General features: G+C 39.7%; 2 protein-coding genes across 2 annotated transcripts in view; one reads left to right on the forward strand and one right to left on the reverse strand.

Annotated features, from left to right (window-relative positions):
• Positions 1–11816, forward strand: part of LOC119476626 (reticulon-4-interacting protein 1 homolog, mitochondrial-like) — a 12650-nt gene extending 834 nt beyond the window's left edge. The window contains exons 2-9 of the mRNA XM_037750039.1: positions 1618–1769; positions 3127–3195; positions 3598–3722; positions 4217–4265; positions 4397–4533; positions 5082–5265; positions 8231–8326; positions 10678–11816. Of these exons, the coding sequence (XP_037605967.1) occupies positions 1618–1769; positions 3127–3195; positions 3598–3722; positions 4217–4265; positions 4397–4533; positions 5082–5265; positions 8231–8326; positions 10678–10881 (1016 nt within the window). The 3' untranslated portion in view covers positions 10882–11816. The remainder of the gene's footprint in view (positions 1–1617; positions 1770–3126; positions 3196–3597; positions 3723–4216; positions 4266–4396; positions 4534–5081; positions 5266–8230; positions 8327–10677) is intronic.
• LOC119476599 (beta/gamma crystallin domain-containing protein 1-like) overlaps positions 11710–24042 on the reverse strand; it is a 28410-nt gene continuing 16077 nt past the window's right edge. The window contains 10 exon segments of the mRNA XM_037749986.1: positions 11710–12311; positions 13122–13284; positions 13711–13869; positions 14519–14642; positions 16449–16588; positions 17992–18124; positions 18561–18673; positions 18792–18821; positions 20092–20218; positions 22341–22486. Of these exon segments, the coding sequence (XP_037605914.1) occupies positions 12223–12311; positions 13122–13284; positions 13711–13869; positions 14519–14642; positions 16449–16588; positions 17992–18124; positions 18561–18673; positions 18792–18821; positions 20092–20218; positions 22341–22486 (1224 nt within the window). The 3' untranslated portion in view covers positions 11710–12222.

Here is a 24042-nt window from a genome sequence, read left to right on the forward strand (position 1 = left end):
TTTTTACTAACAATTAAAAAAAAATGTATATTACTTAATTTTATTATAAATATAAGAGACCTCTGGTGCAATGGTATATTGCATTTAATAATGCATTATATTGCCTGTATTCTTTGGCTAAATATTCTGGCCAATAGGGTGAGAGAATGACTGTGACGTAAAGTAGGAGGAAGAAGAAGACTTTATAGATTACTAATAAATCCAGTTATTAGCATTTTTGATCATATTACTTGCAAAAAAATCATTTAAATTGTATTGACACACATCTCAAATACAATCTATGAGATCTCTTGAAACACTTTCATAGACTAAACTATTGGAGTTACCCTGCACTATACTCATTTTAACAGTCTCTTCTGCACTATACTCATTTTTTTAATAGTCTTGTATCACAGCTGTTATCCTGCACTATATTCAGTTTTAACAGTTTCCTTCATCTCCTTGTGTTTTTATATCTGGTATATTTTTTTGTACTTTATACTACTAACTTTTTTACTGCCTTTTTACTAACAATTAAAAAAAAATGTATATTACTTAATTTTATTATAAATATAAGAGACCTCTGGTGCAATGGTATATTGCATTTAATAATACATTATATTGCCTGTATTCTTTGGCTAAATATTCTGGCCAATAGGGTGAGAGAATGACTGTGACGTATAGTAGGAGGAAGAAGAAGAAGAAGACTTTATAGATTACTAATAAATCCAGTTATTAGCATTTTTGATCATATTACTTGCAAAAAAATCATTTAAATTGTATTGACACACATCTCAAATACAATCTATGAGATCTCTTGAAACACTTTCATAGACTAAACTATTGGAGTTACCCTGCACTATACTCATTTTTAACAGTCTATTCTGCACTATACTCATTTTTTTAATAGTCTTGTATCACAGCTGTTATCCTGCACTATATTCAGTTTTAACAGTTTCCTTCATCTCCTTGTATTTTTATATCTGGTATATTTTTTTGTACTTTATACTATTAACTTTTTTACTGCCTTTTTACTAACAATTAAAAAAAAATGTATATTACTTAATTTTATTATAAATATAAGAGACCTCTGGTGCAATGGTATATTGAATTTAATAATACATTATATTGCCTGTATTCTGGCCAATAGGGTGAGAGAATGACTGTGACGTATAGTAGGAGGAAGAAGAAGAAGAAGAAGAAGAAGACCTTATAGAAATACTAATAAATAAATTTTTTTTAGCATTTTTGATCTACTTGCAAAAATTCATTTAAACTGTATTGACACTTCATTTTTTCTTGTATTTTTATAATGGATCTCAAATACAACCTATGAGATCTATTGAAATACTTTCATAGACTAAGCTCCTGGAGTTACCCTGCACGATACAAATTTTTAACAGTCTCTTCTGCACTATATTCACTTTTTTAATAGTCCTGTATCACAGCTGTTACCCTGCACTATAGTCAGTTTTAACAGTTTTCTTCATCTCCTTGTATTTTTATGTCTGGGATCAATAAAGTTACTATCTATCTATCTATCTATCTATCTATCTATCTATCTATCTATCTATCTATAATCAGTGACCTGTAGCTGAAGTTCTTTTAATATACCTTCTTGTGTTCTTTCATTTTCAGGTGGTTATGGAGCTAAATTGCTTAAATTGAGAAGGGATCCAATGTCTGTGATGGACACTGACAGTGAGTTTCCTCTGATCCTGGGTCGGGATGTGTCTGGTGTTGTGGTGGACTGTGGGTCTGAGGTCACCCATGTTGTTCCAGGAGATGAGGTAAGAGCTGCGCTGCACACCTCTCTTTTAGAAGACTGTATGTTGTAATATAGTACATCATGTAGAAAATCTGTTTGAGAAACTATTTATTGATAAGGTAATGGACAGTAATGCCATTTTTCGTGGTTCATCCAGCAAATTGAATACCAAAGAAATCAACACTCTTATATTGATGAGAAATAAATCCAATATTGCCATACAACTATCCGGCTCATTGATTTGCAACTCTGTCCAGAATGGTGTATTTACACAGTCTTCCCATCCTGAACAACTTGTTCCGGTCCTGACCTCTTCAAGTGGTTGACAATAAATCTGAGGGATGGGATGATCAGCAGGAAAAATAACTGATTCTACACAAACATATTAACTTCTTTTTAGATGTTTCTCTAATATTTTCTTTTTTCTGTAAATCTTTGGTCGACCTGGTCATAAGCCATAGACATAATGTGACCAGTGTAACCACTGATTTTTTTTTTGTCTGCCACCTCTGAAATCTATATAGAACGCTTTAGAATTGTAAACATGACTCAGTGGTACCAGACATTAGAAATATGGAATAAATCATGTAACCTTAATCCCTGACTATTTTTGATTTAGGAATTGCTTTTTATTTTTTTTAATTTATTTTTTTTAAATGTATTTATTTATTTTTCTTCCTTGGCTTGCCTTTCAAAAATAATATTCTTAATATAACGGAAACCTATCTACCACGGTGGCAGGTGACCTGACATTTATACCTTTCACAGCCAACATTTACCTTGCATTTAGCAGGTGGTGGGTGCTAATTTCATTGCTTCATTTTAAGGGCTAACAAGCCAAAAATGTTGTGTACCACTGATCTAACACACCCAAAAATCTTAATAACAAAATATATTTAAGCAATAGTATAAATGTTAGGGCAAAATTGTTGATGTTGAACAAATTCATAGTGTCATCATATTGCATATTGCCCACGCCTAATGCCTGCAACTCCATAGTCAAATCATCTACAGACATTTTCTTGGAAGAAAGATCAAACTCTTTCTGCTTGGTCATCACATGAATAATAATCTGAGACATCTACTGTGCTGCCTCCCACACACCTACATTACTGTCTTCCTGCAGATACAAATGTGATTACGCAAATTCAACTTAAAGTGAATGTGATTAAATAATAGGACATCAGTTAAAATATTCCACATACATTATTCTAGTAATCTTATTTTCAGTTTAAAAATATCTTCGGAAAGTGGATGATAAGAACGGAAACCGCTGACAGACTAAGAGTTTAATAGCTGATTAATCTGATTCAGAGGAAGAGAGTAGGCGGTTAAATTGAGTTGTGTTCAGCGTGTTAAATGTCATATTTGTGTTCCAGGTGTGGGCTGCTGTTCCTCCGTGGAAACAAGGCAGTCTGGCAGAATTTGTGACTCTAACAGAGTACGAGGTGAGTCACAGAGCCAGTGGAGTTAATGATTTTCATCATCGATTGATCGATAAAATTGACTTTCCTGTTGGTTTGTTTTCAAACAAACGGAAGGAGTTGATTTAGAGCTCTTGTATCACCTTGAGCTCATCATTTAGAGCTCTTGTATCACTAAAAGTTGAGAAGAAGTGCACCCTGTTATGTAATCCTGCAGTGTAAGAAGTAATTAAGTCGGTTTGGTTGCTGGAGCCGCTGTGGCACCGACTACAGAGAGACACAAATTGCCCTCTGTTTTCTTCTTCTTTTATATTATTCAGCAGCTACACAGCAGCTCTGATGACTAGACTGAGCTTTCAAATTTATAATTGTAATTCTCGTTATAATTCTAACTCTTGACGTTGGCTGTTTTTTTTTTTTTTGCAGGTTTCCCATAAACCAAAATTCTTGAGTCACACAGAGGCAGCGTCCATCCCCTATGTAGCCAGCACTGCTCTGTCTGCTCTTGTCAATGCAGGTGGTCTTTGCAGAGACAGCTCTTCAAATAAAAGGCAAGCAACCAGCCTGATCCTGGATAAGCTTGTATTGAACCCCTCTACCTCTTCACCATTCATACACAGAACATTAGAAGTGGAAAAAGTAAGAAGTCCCTGAATACTTTTATAAAAAGCCATCAAACCTTGAATTCATTCTTTAGAGTTCTTGGAGTTTCTAAAAGTGCTCTTTGTCTGTTAAATCAGTCCAGTCATGCAGACCTTTAACTTTCATAAGACGCCTTTTTCATCACATTCATTTCAGCGGTGAAACTGGTCTTCTGTTTCATTCTAATTGGCATCAAAAGGGTTTTAAAATCCTAGACTTTAAAAATCTAACCTGATGTGTAATCTAATGGAACTTTTACTCCGCCTTTGGATGTAATAGCTTCCAATCCTGCAAATCCCCTTTACCCCCCAGAGGCTTCCACTTCTTGAAGTAGCTTCGCTTAAATGAGTCACGCAGTAATTGAATGACCCTCTGGTTGCTGGGTTTTTTCTTTTCCTCCTAGAGTTTTGATCACTGGAGGATCGGGAGGTGTTGGAACATTCTCTATTCAGGTAAAGCGAAGTATACCACTAGCTGCACCGACACGTGTGTTTGACTCTTTTAAACTCTGCATTAGTGTGAGGCCGCTTGCTGTGTCCGTATTTATATATATATAGTTTTCTTCCTCTGTGTTTGCCGCCAGTTACTGAAGGCCTGGGGCGCCCACGTAACTGTTACCTGCTCTCAGAACGCCGAAGGCCTTGTTAGAGGGCTGGGGGCCGACGAGGTGGTGGACTACACAGCGGGAGACGCGCCTGAACAGCTAGAAATGATGGAGAAGTATGTGAAAAAGTGTTTTTTCAAGTAACCAGAATATCAAATCATATAGCACATTATGTGTAGAGTGGTGACATTGTATTGTTTTTTTATTTAAAAAACAGATCAGAGCAGAATGTTCTTTACTAGCCCCGGGCCCAGGCGTATGATTAGAGTCAGGGCCAGTTCGATAAAGGTGCTAATGAAAAGAAATCATCCAGGACTGCGAGACTTGTGTGTGCTTCTCCCTTTTAAACGCCCCCTAAATGTGTTAAACACCTTCCTGTCAACATGGCACAACTGCTCACAGACTCGCTTTCTAGTTTCCACGGAAACCAGGGCTCAAGGCCTTAGTGGATACTGGTTCACCCCACTCCCCGCCCCTGAAACTAAACTGGTAAATCCTGGCTTTAGCTCGAAGACTAAACAGTTTTCCAAGCGTGCTCTTTAAAATCAGTGCTAGAGCAGATGATAAAACATGCAATGCTCTCAAAACCACTAAAAGTGTGTGTATGTTTTCAGTGTTTTGAGCCTTTCTTCACCCTCTAAGTTAAGTCTGTTTGCACCCTCAGGTTTGACGTGATTTTGGACAACGTGGGCGGGGAGACGGATCGGTGGGCGATGGGTCTGCTGAAGCCCTGGTCCGGGGCAAAGTACGTCACGCTGTTGACACCTTTACTCCTCAACACCGATTCCATGGGCCTGCTGGACGGCATGTGTCAAGCTGGGCTCTCCCTGCACTCCAAGATCACGCAGGTAAGATAAGCAAAACGTTCAATTTCATCCACAGACTGTATATAAGAAGTGGACGTAGTCACCGTGACATCACCCATTGGTTTACGAACCGCTGTTTTGAAGCTTTGAGCTTGGAATTTGGCTGTCACCATCTTGTTTTTCGTGCAACCAGAAGTGACACGAGAGGGTGAAGCTAAGTACAACCAAACAGCTGAATAAGATGTTTTCAGGTGACCAAAAAGGTTGTAATTAACTTTAATGAAGTGAAAACACACTGTGAAAGGGTTAAAGTTCTAAGACGAAAACACGGACAACTCCCAGAGCGGACAACGCCGTGGTGGCGACCTGTCAATCACAAGGTAGCCACGTGATTGAGACCATAAACTCATGTTTACAATGTTTACTGAGGTAATAAATCAAGTGAGAAGGAGGGTCATTTTCTCATAGACTTCTATACAATCAGACTTCTTTTTGCAACCAGAGGAGTTGCCCCCTGCTGGCTGTTAGAAAGAATGCAAGTTTAAGGCTCTTCCTCATTGGCTTCACTTTTCATACCCGGAGGTTACCCACTGATTTCACCACAGAATAACAGAGCAGATGTGAAAGATTTATAGTCTGACATTCACATCCACTCGCCTCGCAAACAACCGTGTTTATTTTTTTTTCATAAAATGCCGGTATTTCCCAGAAAGCCATCAGCGTTGGGTGTGGACCACAAGTTCTCCCAACTGAAATACTTAATCCTCAGTGGCATGGAAAGACAATATTGTGTAACGGGTGAACACCTGATCTAGCCAGTAGAAAGCTTTTGTTTACTTCCAGTCAGTTGATCAGATGAATCGTAGTTCAGTTGGGGAAGCAACAATCATGTTATAACTTGACTTAGCAGCATAGCATATTTTTCTCTTGGCAAATGTTTATGCTTGTGCTGCAGGCTGTAGTAAAAACCTGGCTGTGTTCAGGTTCCTCCTGCATAGTGTAAGTCTCATGTTATTGCATGTACAGTAGGTCCTTGTCCCTCCAGCTGCTCTGTCTAGTGGAGTGCATGTATAATGAGGGTAGTGGGTGAACAGGCGAGGACAGGCTGGAGCTGCTCAAGGGACTGAGTCAAGTTGTCCTGGGCATCGGTGGTGACAGCACGGCTGCCAGTGTCGGAGTCGGGGTATGCGCGGGTCGGGACTGTGTGGGCGTCAGTCTCGATTGCGATGTGTGTGCGTGCATGTGTTTGCTGCTGAACCAGCAGTATTTGGTGTTTGTGCAGATTGTAGCTGGCTATCTCCCTCCCAGCAAATACCAGTGTTTGTGTGTTTCTTGCCAAGCCTCCGGGCCCCTTTTGTCCCCGGTCGCAGCCAGCTGGTCAGTTTGGCGGGGCTCAGCCTGCAGCAGCAGTCACACCCTGCACTGCCCGGCTCTGGACAGCATGTCCTGTGTCATGTGGGAGATCACAGCACAACTGAGCCCTCTAGTGTTCAACTTCTTGTCAGCACTGACTGATCAGGAAGAGTCTGTTTGTTTTGGGGGTTTTTTTCAAAGCAAGCAGGGATGTAATTACCAGAGGGTAAAAAGGTGTGGCAAAGTCATCCCACATAGAATGTAGAACGATGAAATGTTACGTGTTGAATTTCAAGAGTAGTCCATGAGAGTTCTTTCTTTTCTCATTGTGTTTTAGAGGCTTCCTGGTGCACCTTTATTGGGATTGTGTGTTTAACATAATTAAACTGGCAAAACAAACAGCTGCATGTCTAGGAACAACAAAACAGTTTCCACAAAGGAATCATTATATGTGAAATCTCTTTGTGAAACTGTTTTAGTAGCTGCCATACTGTAGGAAACTATTCTATCAGCAAATTTGTAATGATCAGTATTACTTCCATGTAATCCATGGTGTTACTTATCACTTTTAGTATGATGTCTCCAGCATGCAATATGTGTATTCTGGCTTTTGTTATGTCTTTGGTTAGTTTTAGGTAGGGATGCACCAATCCAACTTGTTCAGTCCCGATACCGATAGCGATACGTGTTCTTTGGTTTCGGTCAATACCGAGTACCGATCCGATACCAGTGTTTAATTAATAATATCTGCAATGTAACAAATAAATAGATATAAATTTAATTAATTATTTACTATTAAAATAATAAATCGTACACAAATAACTTGGCAAAAAAATCTTAAAAATTAATAGAATTACATTTCAGGTGTAAACTTTTTTAATGCAGCAACAAACTGGTTAAAAGTTAAACAGGAATTAAAATTTCAGTATATAATTTATATATATATATGAGTATATACATATAGAATTTAATTGGATAGATCGGCCCCATTGTCACCGATCAGCTATTTGAGTCAGTATCGGCCCGATATCCGATCCGGTATCGGTATTGGTGCATCCCTAGTTTTAGGGCTGCAACTAACGATTATTTTCATTGTCGATTAATCGATTAGTTGTTTGCTCTATAAAATGGTGAAAAATGTTGATAAATGTTTCCAAAAGCCCAAGACAACGTCCTCAAATGTCTTGTTTTATCCACAACTCAAAGATATTCAGTTTACTGTCATAGAGGAGTAAAGAAACCAGAAAATATTCACATTTAAGAAGCTGGAATCAGAGAAATTTCACTTTTTTTTCTTAAAAAATGACCCAAATCGATTAATCAATTATGAAAATAGTTGTCAACTATTAAATTAATTGCCAACTAATTGATTATTTGTTGCAGCTGTAGTTGGTTTTTGTAACTCAAAGTTTTCTGATTCTGACTTTCTACAAATTTCCCACTTTCAGTAGTGAGCTCATGGTATTTTTTATCATTCTGTTTAAACTCTCTTGATCTTTATGAAAACAGAGATCAAATAAGGACTCCTGGGGATCTTTGTATGTAGATTTATTAATATTTTCATACCCAGAAATAACCACCGTGTGTTCTTTAATACCCAGTGAGGTGCATACCTGCCTGACTGCTAATTGTTTCCTCTCTGTTTGCCTCTCAGAACATATTATCAAGTGGAGTCTTCTACCGGTGGGCATTTTATGCGCCAGATGGGCCCGCCCTGGACGAGGTCAGCAGGCTGGTGGATGCAGGGAAGGTACTGAACCACCTCATTACTGGTATCCTACGTGCTGGCATACTTGTCATTCAGAACCACTTATGTTGACAGAATGGGGAGATGGAAATCCTCTCATTTGCACATCAATCACAGCCTGTCCGTGGAATTCATGCAGGGATGGAGATCATACAGCAAATGAAATATGAGCATACCAGGGATTCCATACATGCCTGTATTCAAGGCTCCCCCTGGGCTTTGTTAAGGAGCAAGCAGCGCATTCCCCGCTGTGTGCACGCTTGGCTTTCTGGGCGATTGAGTCAGGCGCCAGGAGACGGTGAATGGATTTTTTAAACAGTGCTGAGCAGCCATTCGCAAAAGCGTGTCGGACCTCGGTCCTTTTGTCCCGGGGGGCTTACGGCGAGCGGCACACTCAGACCAGTGGCGGGAAGCTACGCACAAAACACACACGTGCACACTCTCTCTCTCTCTCTCTCTCTCTCCGTGTCCTATTCTCAGTCAGAAGTGTGGATGGTTTCCAGTGTGACGCCACCGCGCTGCCCATTCATTGTTAACGGCAAGAGATGCTGACCAGAATAACAAGCCTGGCTGCTGGTGTTGTGGGACTAGCACAGGATTGTCCAGCCTCATCACATTCTGAAACCCTCCCACACCTTTTTTCACATTCGCAGCTAGGAAAGCAGAGATGATGGAGCATTAGGAGCCTGCGGACATTTGCTTGTCTAAATTGATTAAAAATGGTGACTATAATTTACCAGTGGTGTAGTCTATCCACCTTAGATGTGGGTCCAGTAGCACTGCGATGGGTGAGAAGTGAGAAGCAGAGGGGCGTAACTGACATTTGACCATTTACAGTAGAGCCAAAAGAAAAAAATCACCGTACTTTTTTCCTTGTTTACAATTTTATCTTTAATATTAAAACTTCATAAACATGCGGCTGACAATATACTTAACCCTCTAAGAACCACGATCGTGACCGACTTTACTGTCTTTCAGAGGCTGTAGCAGGTTCAGTTTTAGAGCTAAACTAAGCTACCATTGGTACCAACCATGTCATGCTGCCATGTCGGGAAGGAGGCTAAATAACGCTCCTAAGTTAGGCTAAACTTTGGCGAGGAAAAACTGGCATGGCCATTTTCAAAGGGGTCCCTTGACCTCTGACCTCAAGATATGTGGAAGAAAATGGGTTCTGTGGGTACCCACGAGACTCCACTTTACAGACATGCCCACTTTAAGTTTGGGACAAAAACCAGTGCAGTATAAATGTGTTATTTTCGGCTATTCTAAAATGGTGTTTTTGAATATATCTGCATACTTGCGTCCCTAAACAGTCTTGGAGTAACATAAATTTGGTATCATTGTAAAGCTGAGACTCTTCTAGATCCAGTGAGCTCAACTGTATTCATGTGTGATGATGTTAGTCCCCATAGGAGACATTTCATTGTAGTGAGACCATTTTTTTTTTAAACTTGACCTCACTGTATAAAATGACCTGTGGTGACCTCTAGGATAATCACAGCCTCATGAAACTTTAAAGCCACAAACTAGAGACCTAGAGCATTCAGAGGATGGATGGCTTTCCTAGATAGATTGACAATAAGGGGGTTTCTTTTTTTCCAGAACAGAAGTGCTCGCCATCCAATTACCGAAAAATGCAATTCTTGCAGAAATCTTAAAATGTCAAAAGTTTTTGATACCAAATCACGACATGTCTTTTTCTATGGTGTTCCTCGAGGTCTTGGTGTGTTAATGTGGTGTTTTGGAGCGATTATTGATCCCTTTTTTATCAATTCTCAGTAGAGTAGTAAAACAAATGGTTAAATTTAGCACCAAATCTGTAACAAAACGGCATCAACCCAAAAATTGCTGCAACAAACTTATGAGACATAATAGAGCATGGGAATACCATCATGTACTTCTATCATAATGTTCTAAACCCTTATACACTTTTACAATTTATTTTAATTAATTAATTATTTAATTAAAAAATTAATTAATTAAATTAATTAAAATTACACCCCTCTCGTTCTCACCCCTCGATTGGAGATGGCTAGCTATTCATTTTGTCTGGTTGGGAGCCCTTAATGCGTGAAGTTTATCCCATCAGCACATTACAAAGAACAAGTTTTCACAGAAAAATGTAATTGACTTAATCGTCAAACTGTCAACGCTGTAATTCTGCTGTCTAATAAAGCAGTCCGCTCATCCATTTCCCCAACCCATTAAAAGCAAAAGCCAAAGCCGAACGCTATTCATGCCATGTCTGATGTGCTGAAGGTTTAAATGTGATCTCTTAATTGTTTCCTGACTTCACTTCCTGATTGATTTTTGCGCTCGTATTCATGATGTTTTTTTCTGCTGGTTCATTGCAGATCCTGCCGGTAGTGGAGGCCCAGTTTCCATTTACCCAGGTGCCCCAGGCCTTTCAGAAGTTGGAGCAGGGCCACGCCAGAGGGAAGACGGTCGTCAGGGTGTCCGAGGAGGACGACAGGCAGGCCGAAGAGTGTGTGCAGAGCGGCGGCACGGAGACCGCAGAGTTCCAGCAAGAAGTGCAAGAAACGGCAAAGCAAAACTAGAGACACGAAGCAGAGAGCACGAACTGAGCGTCTGTGATTCTTCCCACCTTTACAAGGCTACTCTTGACAGCAGCAGACTGTCAAAGAGCAGAGGTGCCGCTGTGGTGCAGCGTGACCTGAGCTTGTAATGGGAGCGTGCCAAAGGCTGCTGCTCTTGTTAAAGCTCACATCTTCCTGTACTGTCTTGGAAGTTTTCACGAGGCATTTGAGTTATGCTGTGTTCCTGTCATGGTGAAGGTTCTTTAATTACTGTGGACTAATAAATAAATTCCAATCAGGTCAGCAACCAGATGGTACAACCAGGCTTTTGGTAGCATTCTGATTGCTTTAATTTAGCCATCAAGGACTTACATAATAAACCAGAAGGGCACTCGGAGAGCCCAGACCTCCGCCTAGGTCAATCTGCTTCAAATTTAATTGGTTATTTCCATGCTTCACCGTTCCACCAAGTTTCATGAAAATCAGGCTAATCTTATCTAATCTTGCTGACAAACAGACCAACCTCTTTGGCGGAGGTAAAATAAGGTCATAGTCAGCTGGCAAAGTTCATCAATAGATGTGTTTATCCTCCGGTACCAGGCGAGGCAGATGCAGCGCGATAACACATTTGCATTTTGTTTTTGCATTTGTCCATGTCGCACGTCATAACCATAGGAATCTTTCCCAATGTCATATTGAATCTCACGTTACTGTATGTGTATGTGCAGCTTACAGTAAAGTGAGCTGACCACAAGTTAGCCATTCAACATTTGGGCAAAAACAAATGATGACATTTGAAATCTGAAGCACTTAGTCTGTACATGAATGTAAACCAAGTCCAGCTCAACGTGCTGTACAGTGTATTAAAGACATTTATTGACAAAAATACTTTTATTATTCTGAAAACAAAAGAGTTTTGTGCTATGTAATTTTGATTAAACAGAAAAAATAGACAAGAGGAACTGTATTTTTTGTTTTTTCATGTTGTATGCAGCAGGAAAATAAAGCTATATATATATTGCATAAAAATATAGAAAAGTGTTAACACTGTTTTAAGTTAATTAACTTGAGGCCAACAGATTTATTCAATGAAAAGACAAAAAAAATAACCTTCGGATATATTAGTAAGTAAGTGTAAAATATGATGTATTTAAAGTTCAGACTATGCTCTGGGTAGTAATACATTCTTACGGATTGATTCATGTCGACTTCCTCTTTGTGTAGTCGTCCTGCAGCAGCAGAGGTTGAGCATCTCCAATGACGTACTTGTCTTGCAGCTGCATAGCAGAGCCTCTGGTAGAGCCGTTCCTCTGATGATGATGATAATAATAGTAGGGATCCAGTCCAGCAGCTCATATGTTCTCATATAATCTCCACATCCCACCTTTGTTGTAGTCTATTTGGATCAAGCGTTTTAAGAATCAACTGGTTTTTGTCGTAGTGAAGACCCCCTGAAACACACACATGGTTTCTCATTAATTATTCATTTTTTTTTAATTATAATTCTGTACAGTCAAGTTATTTTTTATTCATTGCAGCTGGGATGAGTTTGTGTTCCATAATATTATATAAACGGTATATTATTAAAGGCAAATAACACTTATATATGATCACCTGGATAGCGAGGCATTCATCTAGGGTCTGATTATATAGTCATATTTCGATTTTTTCATATATTTTATTTAAAATATAATCATAAGCAATAGTATCCAGAATACTAAGCAGCTTAGTGCAGAGGACGATAGCTTGCTCACTAACATGATTTAGTCCACAAGGTGTCAGTAATTGACAGTGATGTAAACAAAGTCCCCAGACATAAACACACAGTTTTCAGTTGAAGTGAAGCTCCCATAAATAGAAAGCTAAGCTCAAGGTGACTATCCTTTCAGTGCTGTTGGTAATACTGACTTGATTAGAACAAAAATGTACTGGAGTTGCATGCTAAGTGACAGTAGGAGTGTAATGAGAGATGCAGCTTGCATTAAAAACAAACTGGGGACACAGAATGATTGAAAATAATGTTAGAATTTTCTTTAACCTGAACATAAAGTATCATATAACCTTGAAATACTTCACTGTCATCATGAAAACATTCGTACATTTGGATCCTCGGTGATAAAAACTCATCCCAGTTGCTGGTTCTAGTACTACTAACTATCCAAGTTCTTCTATATAAATCATTAACACTATGCGTCTTCTAATATCGAAGAATAATTGTTTTCTTTAGTTGGTGTGTGTCAGGCCACATATGGATGACTGACCTTTGACGTCCAGGACCAGATCAGCGGTGGGGGTGTAGCGGATGAAGCCCTCAGGCGTGATGCTCCAGACGTGGACCTGGTTGTCTGGCAGTGGGGTGAGACCCACGCGGCTTCCTGCCATCACCACGCTGCCGCTGGGACTCAGGCACAACTCCTCCAGCAGCTGCACACACAGCGAGAGGAGGTCAGTGACATTTAGTTGTTGTTTTTTTAGAGTTCAATCGGCGTGTGTTTAACATTTAAACTGTCTATTATTTAAATGTGACGCTTCTCATGGGTATAGCCTTCATACCGGATCAATAGACCAAGTGTTTAGTATGATACGGGAGGTTTCTGCTTCAAAAATAGTCTTTTCTTTGTCAGCAGCAATAGAAGATCTGTGGTACTAAATTCCAGTTTCAGTCTCTAGTCTTGTCCTTTGCTTTGGACACTTCTCTGATTATGATGTTGAATAAAATGGTCTGTGCTGCAGCACTGCTTGTACCTATTGATCACCTCCGCTTTATACAAAGCTCGCTCATGACTCATTCATAGCGCTATTCACCGGTCGAGCTTTGTCGTAGTATAATCATTATGGTGCTGCCGGTACCTTGCAGTGAAGATGTCCGTTCTGGTAGAACCAGATCTGCTCGAATCCATCCGCCTCCTCCGTCTCTTGGATCCGCAGCAATTTGACATCATCCAAATCGCCGGTCACTGACATCATGAGCCCCGTCTGTCTGTTCCTTACACGGAAGTGCACTCGCTTCTGCTCATGAAAACACACACGAGCAAACACACACGGGATCAGTGAAAAACAGGGTTTATAGTTCTTAGAGAGATGAATATTAAAGAGGACCTATTATGCTCATTTTCAGGTGCACACTTGGATTTCGGGTTTCTACTAGAACATGTTTACATGCTTTAATGTTCAAGAAATGCTTTACTTTTCTCATACTGGCTGTGCTGCAGCATCTCTTTTCACCCTCTATCTGAAACGCTCTGTGGCATTTTCTAATCAAAGTCTTTACAAAATGAACACTAAGCTTTAAAGGCAGCTATATTCAGCTCCACACAAACCAATCTGACAATATGTGACTTCCAGGTGAGTCATTTTGAAAGTAAGAAATTATGTTCTCCACCATGTAATTACAAGTGGATGCCTCAATAATCACAGCTGCTGCATACGTAAGTCTTTCACTGTAACAATCTTAGAATTAGCTACAATAAGTATGCTGTTGAGGCTTTTAGTCATACCCGCCAAATGGCAGCTGCTTTTTTTAATGAATACTGTTTGAAAAGGAAATGAATGGCATTTTTTTTTTTTTTTCAGTCAAGTCGACGTAACCCAGCTGTTAACTGTTAGACAATAGGTAAAACTGAAAGCTTTGGGCCCTTTGTGGAGCGTGAGGATTTACCTGTATAAGAGGGCGAAGAGATCCAATTTTCTGCCAGCTGCTGAACTTGCGCCAGTCAGGCACCTCGCCAGGTTTCAGCAAAATCTGAGGACCCCGATAGTTGATTCCCTCGTATAATACCCACCTGTAGACAAAAACACAGTCAAGTTTTAAAGTCAAGGGCTGTCAAAGTTAACGCTATAATATGTTAACACAAATTTGTTTTAATGCCACTAATTTCTTTAACGCATTAATGCAAAATGCAATTTTTAAGTTGTAGCGGGATCAGTTTTTAAGCTAGAGTGAAGATACTGGCATCATATGAAACTAGAAAAACCTAATGAATCCATTGGTACCAACCATGTCATACTAGCTTGTCATGTAGGAGGCTAAATAACGCTACAAATTTACTCCAAATTTTGGCGAGGAAAAACTGTCATGGCCATTTTCAAAGGGGTCCCTTGACCTCTGACCTCAATTTGTGAATGAGAATTGATTCTATGGGTATTCACGAGTCTCCCCTTTACAGACATGCCCTCTATATGATAATCACATGCAGTTTGGGGCAAGTCATAGTCAAGTCAGCACACTGACACACTGACAGCTGTTGTTGCCTGTTGGGTTTGAGTTTGCCATGTTATGATTTGATCATATATGTTTATGCTAAATGCAGTACCTGTGAGGGTTTCTGGACAATATTTGTCATTGTTTTTTTTGTTAATTGACTTCCAGTAATACATATATACATACATTTGCATAAAGCAAGCATATTAGCCCACTCCCATGTTGATAAGAGTATTAAATACTTGACAAATCTCCCTTTAAGGTACACTTTGATCAAATACAAAATGTGCGAATAATTTGTGATTAATCATGATAAACTATGGACAATCATGCGATTAAACGCGATTAAATATTCTAATGGATTGACAGCCCTAATAACTTGTGATACTTGTAAGAAGAGTCTTCTTTTGACTCGTAGCTGTACTATTTTTGAGTCCTCTCTTCCGTGCAGCACTGTGCCAAAAGGTAATCTCCTAAAATGTGCCGAGCTTCACGGCCGTCCAATTTGTCACACTAAATGTTGCTTTTAACTCGAATCTCAATGGCCCTGTTGTTTGGCTGATTGCCCATCTCTCCTGCAGTAGGAATGTGCCACTCCAGAGACAGCTCTGGCTCACTGGGAGCTCTGTATTTCCTCAGCACTGGTTCACACCTGCAGACTAAATCTCGCACATCAGCAGCAGGTTTCCATCACCGCATCCATCTGTCGGTGCTGTCATACGGAAGATGTGCTGACGCTGCACTCTGCATCCAATTAGTTTGAATCTACGAAACATTATGTCTGAGCATACATGCCAAAAACTGCTGCATATGCAGTCTTAAAAACAAAAATAACTTCACTACCTGGATAACAGTAAATATTGAAAATGTAAAAGGACACCAAAAAACGTATTTATACACCTCGACATTGCATCTTTTATTATCTCTAAACTATCATCTTTAAGTTTAAGCACCTCTTTGTCTCCTTTAACACCTAAGTCTGTGAGTTATTGTTGAAGTAGTGACACGCTACATGGGTGTGGTTTGCCACAAGCGAAGGACTAAGCTTAAGAAAATATTTTTGATACGTCAGCTTGGCAGTTGATAACTGTTGAATTCTAAAGACATTAAAAAGAGATTAAAAAACAACAGGGATTCAGAAGTGGAGAATCAGCAGGGGCGAGTGAAGGACGCGTGTGTGGAAAATGAAGGATATTATTCTGTTTCATGCGTTCCTAGCAGAGAAAAACGACTTTGACAGCTCAGTGGGTTCACTCCCCGGCAGAAACACACACACAGGCTGTTACGCATGAACCTGTCAAACTCACACCAAGAGGAGAACTTGGCTGAGTCGCTGCTTTACATTCCTACAGTGCGAGTTACCACGCAGCAGCTATAATGTACTCACATGCCTCCCTCTACCAGCACAGACTGGACTCTGCTGCAGCCTCCAGCCAGCTGAAGGTTGACCGATCCGTCTGTCAGGACCACCCTCTTCCCCCACAGACCGCTCCGCTCAAACAGAGTGATGGACGGCAGTGAGAACTCCTGCACAGCGAGAGGGGAGAAGGAGAGAGGAGAAAGTACATTAAGGAACGGAGGGGGCGGAGAACTGCGGGTCATGTAGGTTGAAATTAAAGTGATTCTTGAGGTTACCCTGGAAACGGACCACTCGCAATTTTGTGCTCTCTGGCATTTTTTGTCCTCTGTTGACTTGTAACAGATGGGCTGCTCTCTAAATGGACATTTACATCTTATCATTAGCCTTGGCATCGTCTAGGGTACCTGGTTGGATAAAGTCGTGGGTTGCGAACACTAAGGAAAGTTTTATTAATATGAACATGTAATATATGTAAGGGATAATGTACAGATAGCTGGTCATTGTTGTGAAATAAACCCCGACGTGAAGCATAGGTTGCCGCGTTGCCCTGAAGGGGTTTATTTCACAACAACGACTCGCTAGCTGTACATTATCCCGCTTATTACACGGCTACTTTCTTAATAAATCAATAATTTGACACAAAAATGGTCCACCAGAGTCCGACATCGGAACTGCGTCCATAGCAACGGTCTGTTATACATGGCAACGGTCTGCTATAAAGAAACAACAGACCGTAGAACGCCGTGATTGACCAATCAGAATCAAGTATTCAACAAAGCCGTGTAATAAGTATCGATACATTAGACTTTTATACATTTATCAACCAAAAATAGTCTTTTCAGTCATTGTGCTCATTTAAAAAAAAGAACGGCCTAGCCTGTAAAGTACTGTTGGAAGTGTTGCATTGTGGGTAATGTAGGCATCATTTTTTTGTAAGCTTTTTTATTTATGGACTCACTTAGACTCTGTTCTCCAAGATACAGAATCGTTTTATCATACAATATCAATGGTATTCAACTTAATCAGAAATCAGAGTGGAAAGAAAAAAAAGAACATAAAAACATAATAGGAAGAAAAGGAAGAGAAAATAAATAAATTAAAAAATAAAAGCAAGGGGAAACAGCCAAACAAACAGCCACAATATTATTATTAATAATAATATCCCAGATTTCAAAATCAAGGAGGACAAAATACTAACATTCCCTTGTTTAATTGGCTCACATCATAATAGACATACGCTTATTCATTTTGCCACGGTGCTTTCTTCAGAGCGTTCTGAGCGAGTATTTTGTCCTCCTTGATTTTGAAATCTGGGATGTGCTACCCAATCACATTTGTAATGTTGTAGGAGTGCAATGCTAAATTAGCAGAGTTCTCTTTTCATACAATAATATTGATTGTAGCAGCTTTTAATATATCGTGTTTCTCTACCTTTAAAACAGTCCAACAATGCAATAAATCCTTGACACCTTCATGTCCAAATTCAAGCGTCTAATGACCACAAATTGTAGCGGACCAACCCCAAAAGGGAGTGGGTGTTATAATAATGTAAAATAGAAAATAAACTTACAAAGCCAGCAGTCTGTAGCGACAGGATGGAGGAGCTGGCGTTGACGCAGCCCATCGCTCTCAGGTCTGGGTAGCTCCCCACTTCTAATACGTACATCCTGCCAGTGAAGTCCCGGCCCTCAAATACCAGCCAGCTGAAAAACACCGATATACACACATGAGTGGAGCACAAAATGAGCCTCACGTTCTGGGTTGATGAAGAAATATGACCAACGTTTAAAACTATTTGCATAATGAAGGAATCAAATGGTTCATAAACACATTTAATTGCATGCTGGCAAACGGTGTTTAAATTATTCATGCTTTAAGGATGAACAGCGCGACAGGTATGCACAGGACTTATTAATATGGATACCGCAGCATAAAGAATGTAATATGTACAGTATATCAAATATCAGTATATTCTAAAATGAGCAATATGAAGCTACAATTGTATCACATCACCTCTGGGAAATCTATAAAACCTAAAATCTGCTTTTGCATGATGGTGCAAAGTCTTTCAAGCACCTACGATTCAACTCGAAATAACCGCAGTGAGATCTTTTGTCCACAGTGTGCAGTATTACTCACCTTCCAGCCAGAACCTTGCACGAGGCCACAGAGACGCCGTCCTGCAGGGAGGCCACGCTGTCCTCAAGAGGGACGACGGAGCCTTCAAACCCTGGATCAGAGAAAAGCTGCACCTGGGGCACGCACAGCAAGACAACAAGGCTGAGTCATCCACTCACACTCTCCCATCAGATAAGACGGATGCTATCTCAAGATTAGATGTGTTATTTCATCCTCGTTTCAATCACCTACCTTAAACTTGGCTGCGTTCTCGAAATCATCCTGAAATGAAACAAAAGAGATTAATTTACATGCACTGAACCACACACAAAAGAAATGGGTTTATTTGTATATTATGTAAACACCACAGCAGTGGCCAATGTGCATAGGTGGGAAAGACTATATATATTAGAATTTAAGCTAAATTATTAACTGTATTATTTGTCTTAAATTTTTACCGCCATTTAAAGCTGCAGTGGGTAGAAATGGAGCAAATATGATTTAAAAAAATATATTTTTATACGTTTTTTAACGGTCACTATATCCTGACAGTAGTGCATGAGACAGGTAATCTGAAAAAAATATGTGCCTCCGGTGTCCTCTGATGCTCCTAATGGCATCTGCAAGATTTCACAGATCGGAGGAAAACAACCAATCAGAGCCGTTGTCTCTGAGCAGCTGTCAATCACTCGCAAACTGTAATGCCTATTTCTCACCTCAAAGGTTTTCAGAAACATCTTGTAATGTACTGTTAAGCTGTAAAATGAGAAAGTTTGTGACCCGCCAGCGATGCTGAGATCAATTGAGAAAATACCAAGCACCGCCCACCAGCTGAAGCACAGCCAATAGGAACGCTCTCTCTCTGAAATGACCTGTGATTGGCCAAAATCTCCTGTCACAGGCTAGTTTTTCTAAAGCCTGAAAACAGAGCCATGAGGAAGTGCAGACGTCTAGTTTTCTCTCAGAACACTTGAATTACAATATGCTGAAAGGTTATAATGGAATTTTTGCCCAATGATGCCAAAAATATGAGTGTAGCTGTAACACAGCGGTAGACTTTGCATGCCTGTTTGTTCTCATCTGGTTTGAAATTGAAGCAGCTTCACGATGACTCACCTTTGTGATTTAAGATGTTTTCACTTTTAAGTCGTGTGACAAGTATTTTCCTCTCTGCGTGGCTCAATTTACCCCTGCTCTGCATGTGACTCATGCTCCCAGAGATAATCTACCGAATAAAGCTTTATGTGTCCTCCAAAAGAATCCAGCTCTCCATCTCAAATTTTTGATTTGGTCACAAGCATGACCGCTGAGACTGGTCACATGAACTGAAAAGCACTTGGGTTAGCCATACTAGGACTACCAGAGGAAGTGAGAATACAAAATTGCACAATTATGAATCACAGAATGCTAAAATTACACTCACTCTGATTAGCTGAACCTAATTGTCAAGCGAACAGAACTGCAGTAATTGGATATACAGTTGCAGGATAATCCGTCTAATAACTGGAGCAGAACAGCAAGATTTCATAACTGTCTGAGTCATCGCTCTTACCAGAACAACAGGCATCACTGAGGCCACTCTGGGCTGCTGCGCCCCCCAGTCCTCCGGGCTTCCATACAGGCCTTTCTCCAGGATGTAGCTCTCACCACAAAAGCCCGGCTCCTCAAACACAACCCAGCTGAGAGAGAAAACAGAGGGAGGAGGACATTTCAGAATTGTTCTTGTTTAATCTTAATGAGTAGATAAACACAGTCTGTGATGGGAACACACTTGCTAACAAAGAAAACCACAAGAAATCACAGTCGAATGTGTTGTTCATTTATCACGAATGTCAACAAATCTTGGTCAGAGTCCAGGCTGATAATGGCCTCCCACATGATAGCATCTCAGCAGTAGTGTACTGTATGTACTCTCGGCTTTCTGTTCCTGAGACAGACGGGGGTTGTGTCTGCCGCCACATTACAAACAAGTCTCTCTCAGCAAAGCTAGAACAACACGCTGAGCCAATCAGAGACTACGGAGACGGCAGCAAGACATGGGCGAGGCTGTGCAATCTAATAACAGGCTAGCAGCTCAGCACAGCAAGAATAACCCTTCAATGTTGTCCTGCCTCTCAAAGAAAGGACGAACATTATTCACAGTTTTGTTCGCCTTTCCCTTGGGTAGCAGCAACGATCAGCATGCTCTGCATTTCCTTATCCTGAATGAGTGATGATTCTTTTTCTGATTTGCTTCTGGTTTTGTTTACTTCTGCTTTTTTTCAGCTGATCATAGCATAAAGAAATAGAAACAAACTACTGCTTCTATTTTCCATATGGTATGAACTCCTTTACCAAATAGAAGTTTATTCAAGTGTGCTTTTAGTATACTTATTTTAAACTTAATAAGAGAGTATACTTTCAGTTTACGTTTTATGTACTTATCAGAGATATACCTACGTATACTTAGCTTACACAGACAAATATACAGAAAAGTCTAAGTATACTTGGCTTATACTGACAAGTATACAGTAAAGTCTAAGTATACTTGGCTTATACTTGTACTTGTACTCTTTTGATCGAGATATAATTAAGTATTCTTGCCTTATAGGCCTATAGAAATGTATACTTGGCTTGTAGTTGTGCTTTCTTTTTGATAGAGCGGCCTATTAAAGTGTGTGAGAGTTTGTAAACAAATGTTTTGATATGAATTTACTTCAAATCATCAAGAATTTTCTACATTTTTGGATTCTCTGTTCACCGTAGAGGCATGTGAGAAAAATTTACTTCGTTTTTTATCATCACAAAACATCAGGTCAAATAGCAAAAGGAGCAAGTCTCTTTAAGTTAAAGTATACAAAGTGTACTTTCATAAACTAAAAAGTGGGCTACAAGTATATACAAGTATACTTGCAGTATAAAAACTATTAAACTGAGAGCACTTTAAAGTGTACTTTCATAAACTAAACTGTGGGCAACAAGTTTATAACTATTAAACTAACAGTACACCTATTCACTTGTAGTATAGTTCATAGTGTAGTTGCAGTACAAAATACAACTTAGATGTAAACTAATTGTGTACTCAAAGTTTACTGTTCTTACACTTAAAGTACACTCAAATATATACTTTTATAAACTAAAAAGTGGGCCAATTTAGTCCCAAGAAGTACTGAATTAGTACACTGCTAGTATACTACCAGTACATTGATATTAGTATACTTACTACATAAAGTATACTTCGGGAAATATACTTGAACTTTACTTGAGTAATGTACTTCATGAAATAAACTTGAACTGTAATAACACAGATGATGAGACGAAACACCATCCAAACATATCTGACATTCCTTATTAATAACGGTGTCAGGTTTCTAGCAACTCCTCCTCCACACCCTGCACTAACTTCACATTAATCCCACTGTGAAAGGGTGAGCCAACATGTTCTAAAACCAATTTACGTTGACAGGAAGTGAGGCATGGCAGACTAAACACTAGTGAATTAGATAATCTGTCTCGACCTGTCACCATGGGCGCGGCAGTGCTTACTGCTACGCACCTGAGCTGCAAAGAAACCGCACAAGACCTCAGAGGGACTGTAGCCTGAAGTAATTGTCAGGTTGAAGCGCAGGAATGCATCTTAAAGCATGAGTTGGAGAAACACTTGCAGTGGAGAGACAGCTCAGGAATTCCAAAAATCAGAGACAGATTCGATCCAGTTTACTTTAGCAGCGTTCCTGTGAGCTATCCAACCTTTCATCTGCCAGCACTGCCCTCACAGCAGCAGTGAAGGTTACAGGGATAAGTAGAATACTTGACACTTACACGCCGCCCATGACATCGACCGACTGCGTCTTCGTGCCGTAGCCCGTGTCATCCATGTTGATGACAGGCACTGCGAGGTCAATGTTGACTCCCCGCTCGCCGAAATGTATGTCGCTGAACATTTTGAGGTGTGGAGACATGAAGTCCTGTAGACAGAATGAAAGCATAGTCAAAGTCAACATACTATTTGGTAGTGTTGTTTTATTTTGTCATGCCCCATTTGGAAGCAGAAATAATGTCGTGCCCAGTATCTCCACTATAAAACAATTACATTGTTTATCAGCTATTTACAATACCGAGGAAATTAGTAACAAAACAAGTCAAGTCGAACATTCAAAATAATACTATCGCAGATACAAAAAGTCAAATCTGCCACACTAACAGTAAACCTATAGCGACTACTATCAATCAAAAGCTGCTAAGAGGCTGAGTAGGCTCTTTACTGTGTTCTCATTCAAAGAAATCTAAAACGTCCAGATGTGTTTATGATGTATGGCTGGCCCGAATACCATTTTTTGGGTTTTGAAAGCTTCAGTGAGAAATATTCAAAGCTATTTAAAGCTTTGAGGCGCAGCAGGCTGACATGTTCTTCTGTCTCCATCTCCCCCGTTTCAGCGCAGCCGCCGCACTACTGTACACACACGCACCTCTACACACAACAAACAGTGATATCTGTCTGAGAATAACTAATAATAATTCATGTTGAATATGAATAATGAATAATGTTGTGGGAATATTCCTTTCTTTGTGGGCTATTTGGGGATTTATACATTATTATTACATACTTAAATATATATAAAAATAAAAAATGAAAGCATTGGAACACTGATTTGGAGGTCTAACAGATTTAAGCCTAGGGAAAAGGTGACTAAAGTGAAACCACACCGCTGTGCAATTTACCGGAAGTGATAGCAACCAAAAAGACTGTGTGTTGCCTACACAAATAATAATAACACAGGCTAAATACACATTTTGGCTCTGACAGAACCCTTGGGCAAGATAGACTTTGTTGTATTTTCTTGACTTTAGTTTTGACTAGTATATATTTGCTTGAAGAGCACTATTTGTCTGAATCTGTTCATTTTACACATGTTGTGTGGCTGTTAGAATAAATCTTAATTACCTGGATTTTGATTAGCCTTCCAAGTGTGAAAGAACTTATTTGTTTTGCTCATGTGAATCAGATTCATTTAACTCCATTAATTAATGAATTGAACTTAATTTCAAATTTTTCCAATTAGACATGTAGTGGCTGTGTGCTGTCAGGGGGCCTGCGCCACAGACTGAGAGTTTGACTAATCAATTAGTTTACCAAAAAAAAAATATTAAGCTGCTATTGATTGATTCCAAAAGTCAGCAGTGCCCACTGCTAATAACGGGAAGTTAATTCCCTTACCACAGCTTCCTAAGAACAAAACTTTATTGCCTTCCATTTTATTTACTTTTGTTCAACGCTGTTTTTATGAATCAATTCTCCAATAAAATCCTTTTTCTCTGGAGCTTTCCCTGGTATTTAATAGAGGTCTCCCAGCCTGCTAACCCTATATATACACAGTCAATAGTGTGAGTTTATGTGGAAAGTGTTGGTCTGAATGCCTTGACATAGATTTTCCATTCTGACAAGAATAAACGTTGGTGGAGAGAACACAGAGTCCTTTCCATTTTTGAAGACTAATTCTGACCTTCACAAACCCGCGGCGGT

The sequence above is a fragment of the Sebastes umbrosus genome, chromosome 18, assembly GCF_015220745.1.
Source record: "Sebastes umbrosus isolate fSebUmb1 chromosome 18, fSebUmb1.pri, whole genome shotgun sequence".
Taxonomy (NCBI): Eukaryota; Metazoa; Chordata; class Actinopteri; order Perciformes; family Sebastidae; genus Sebastes; species Sebastes umbrosus.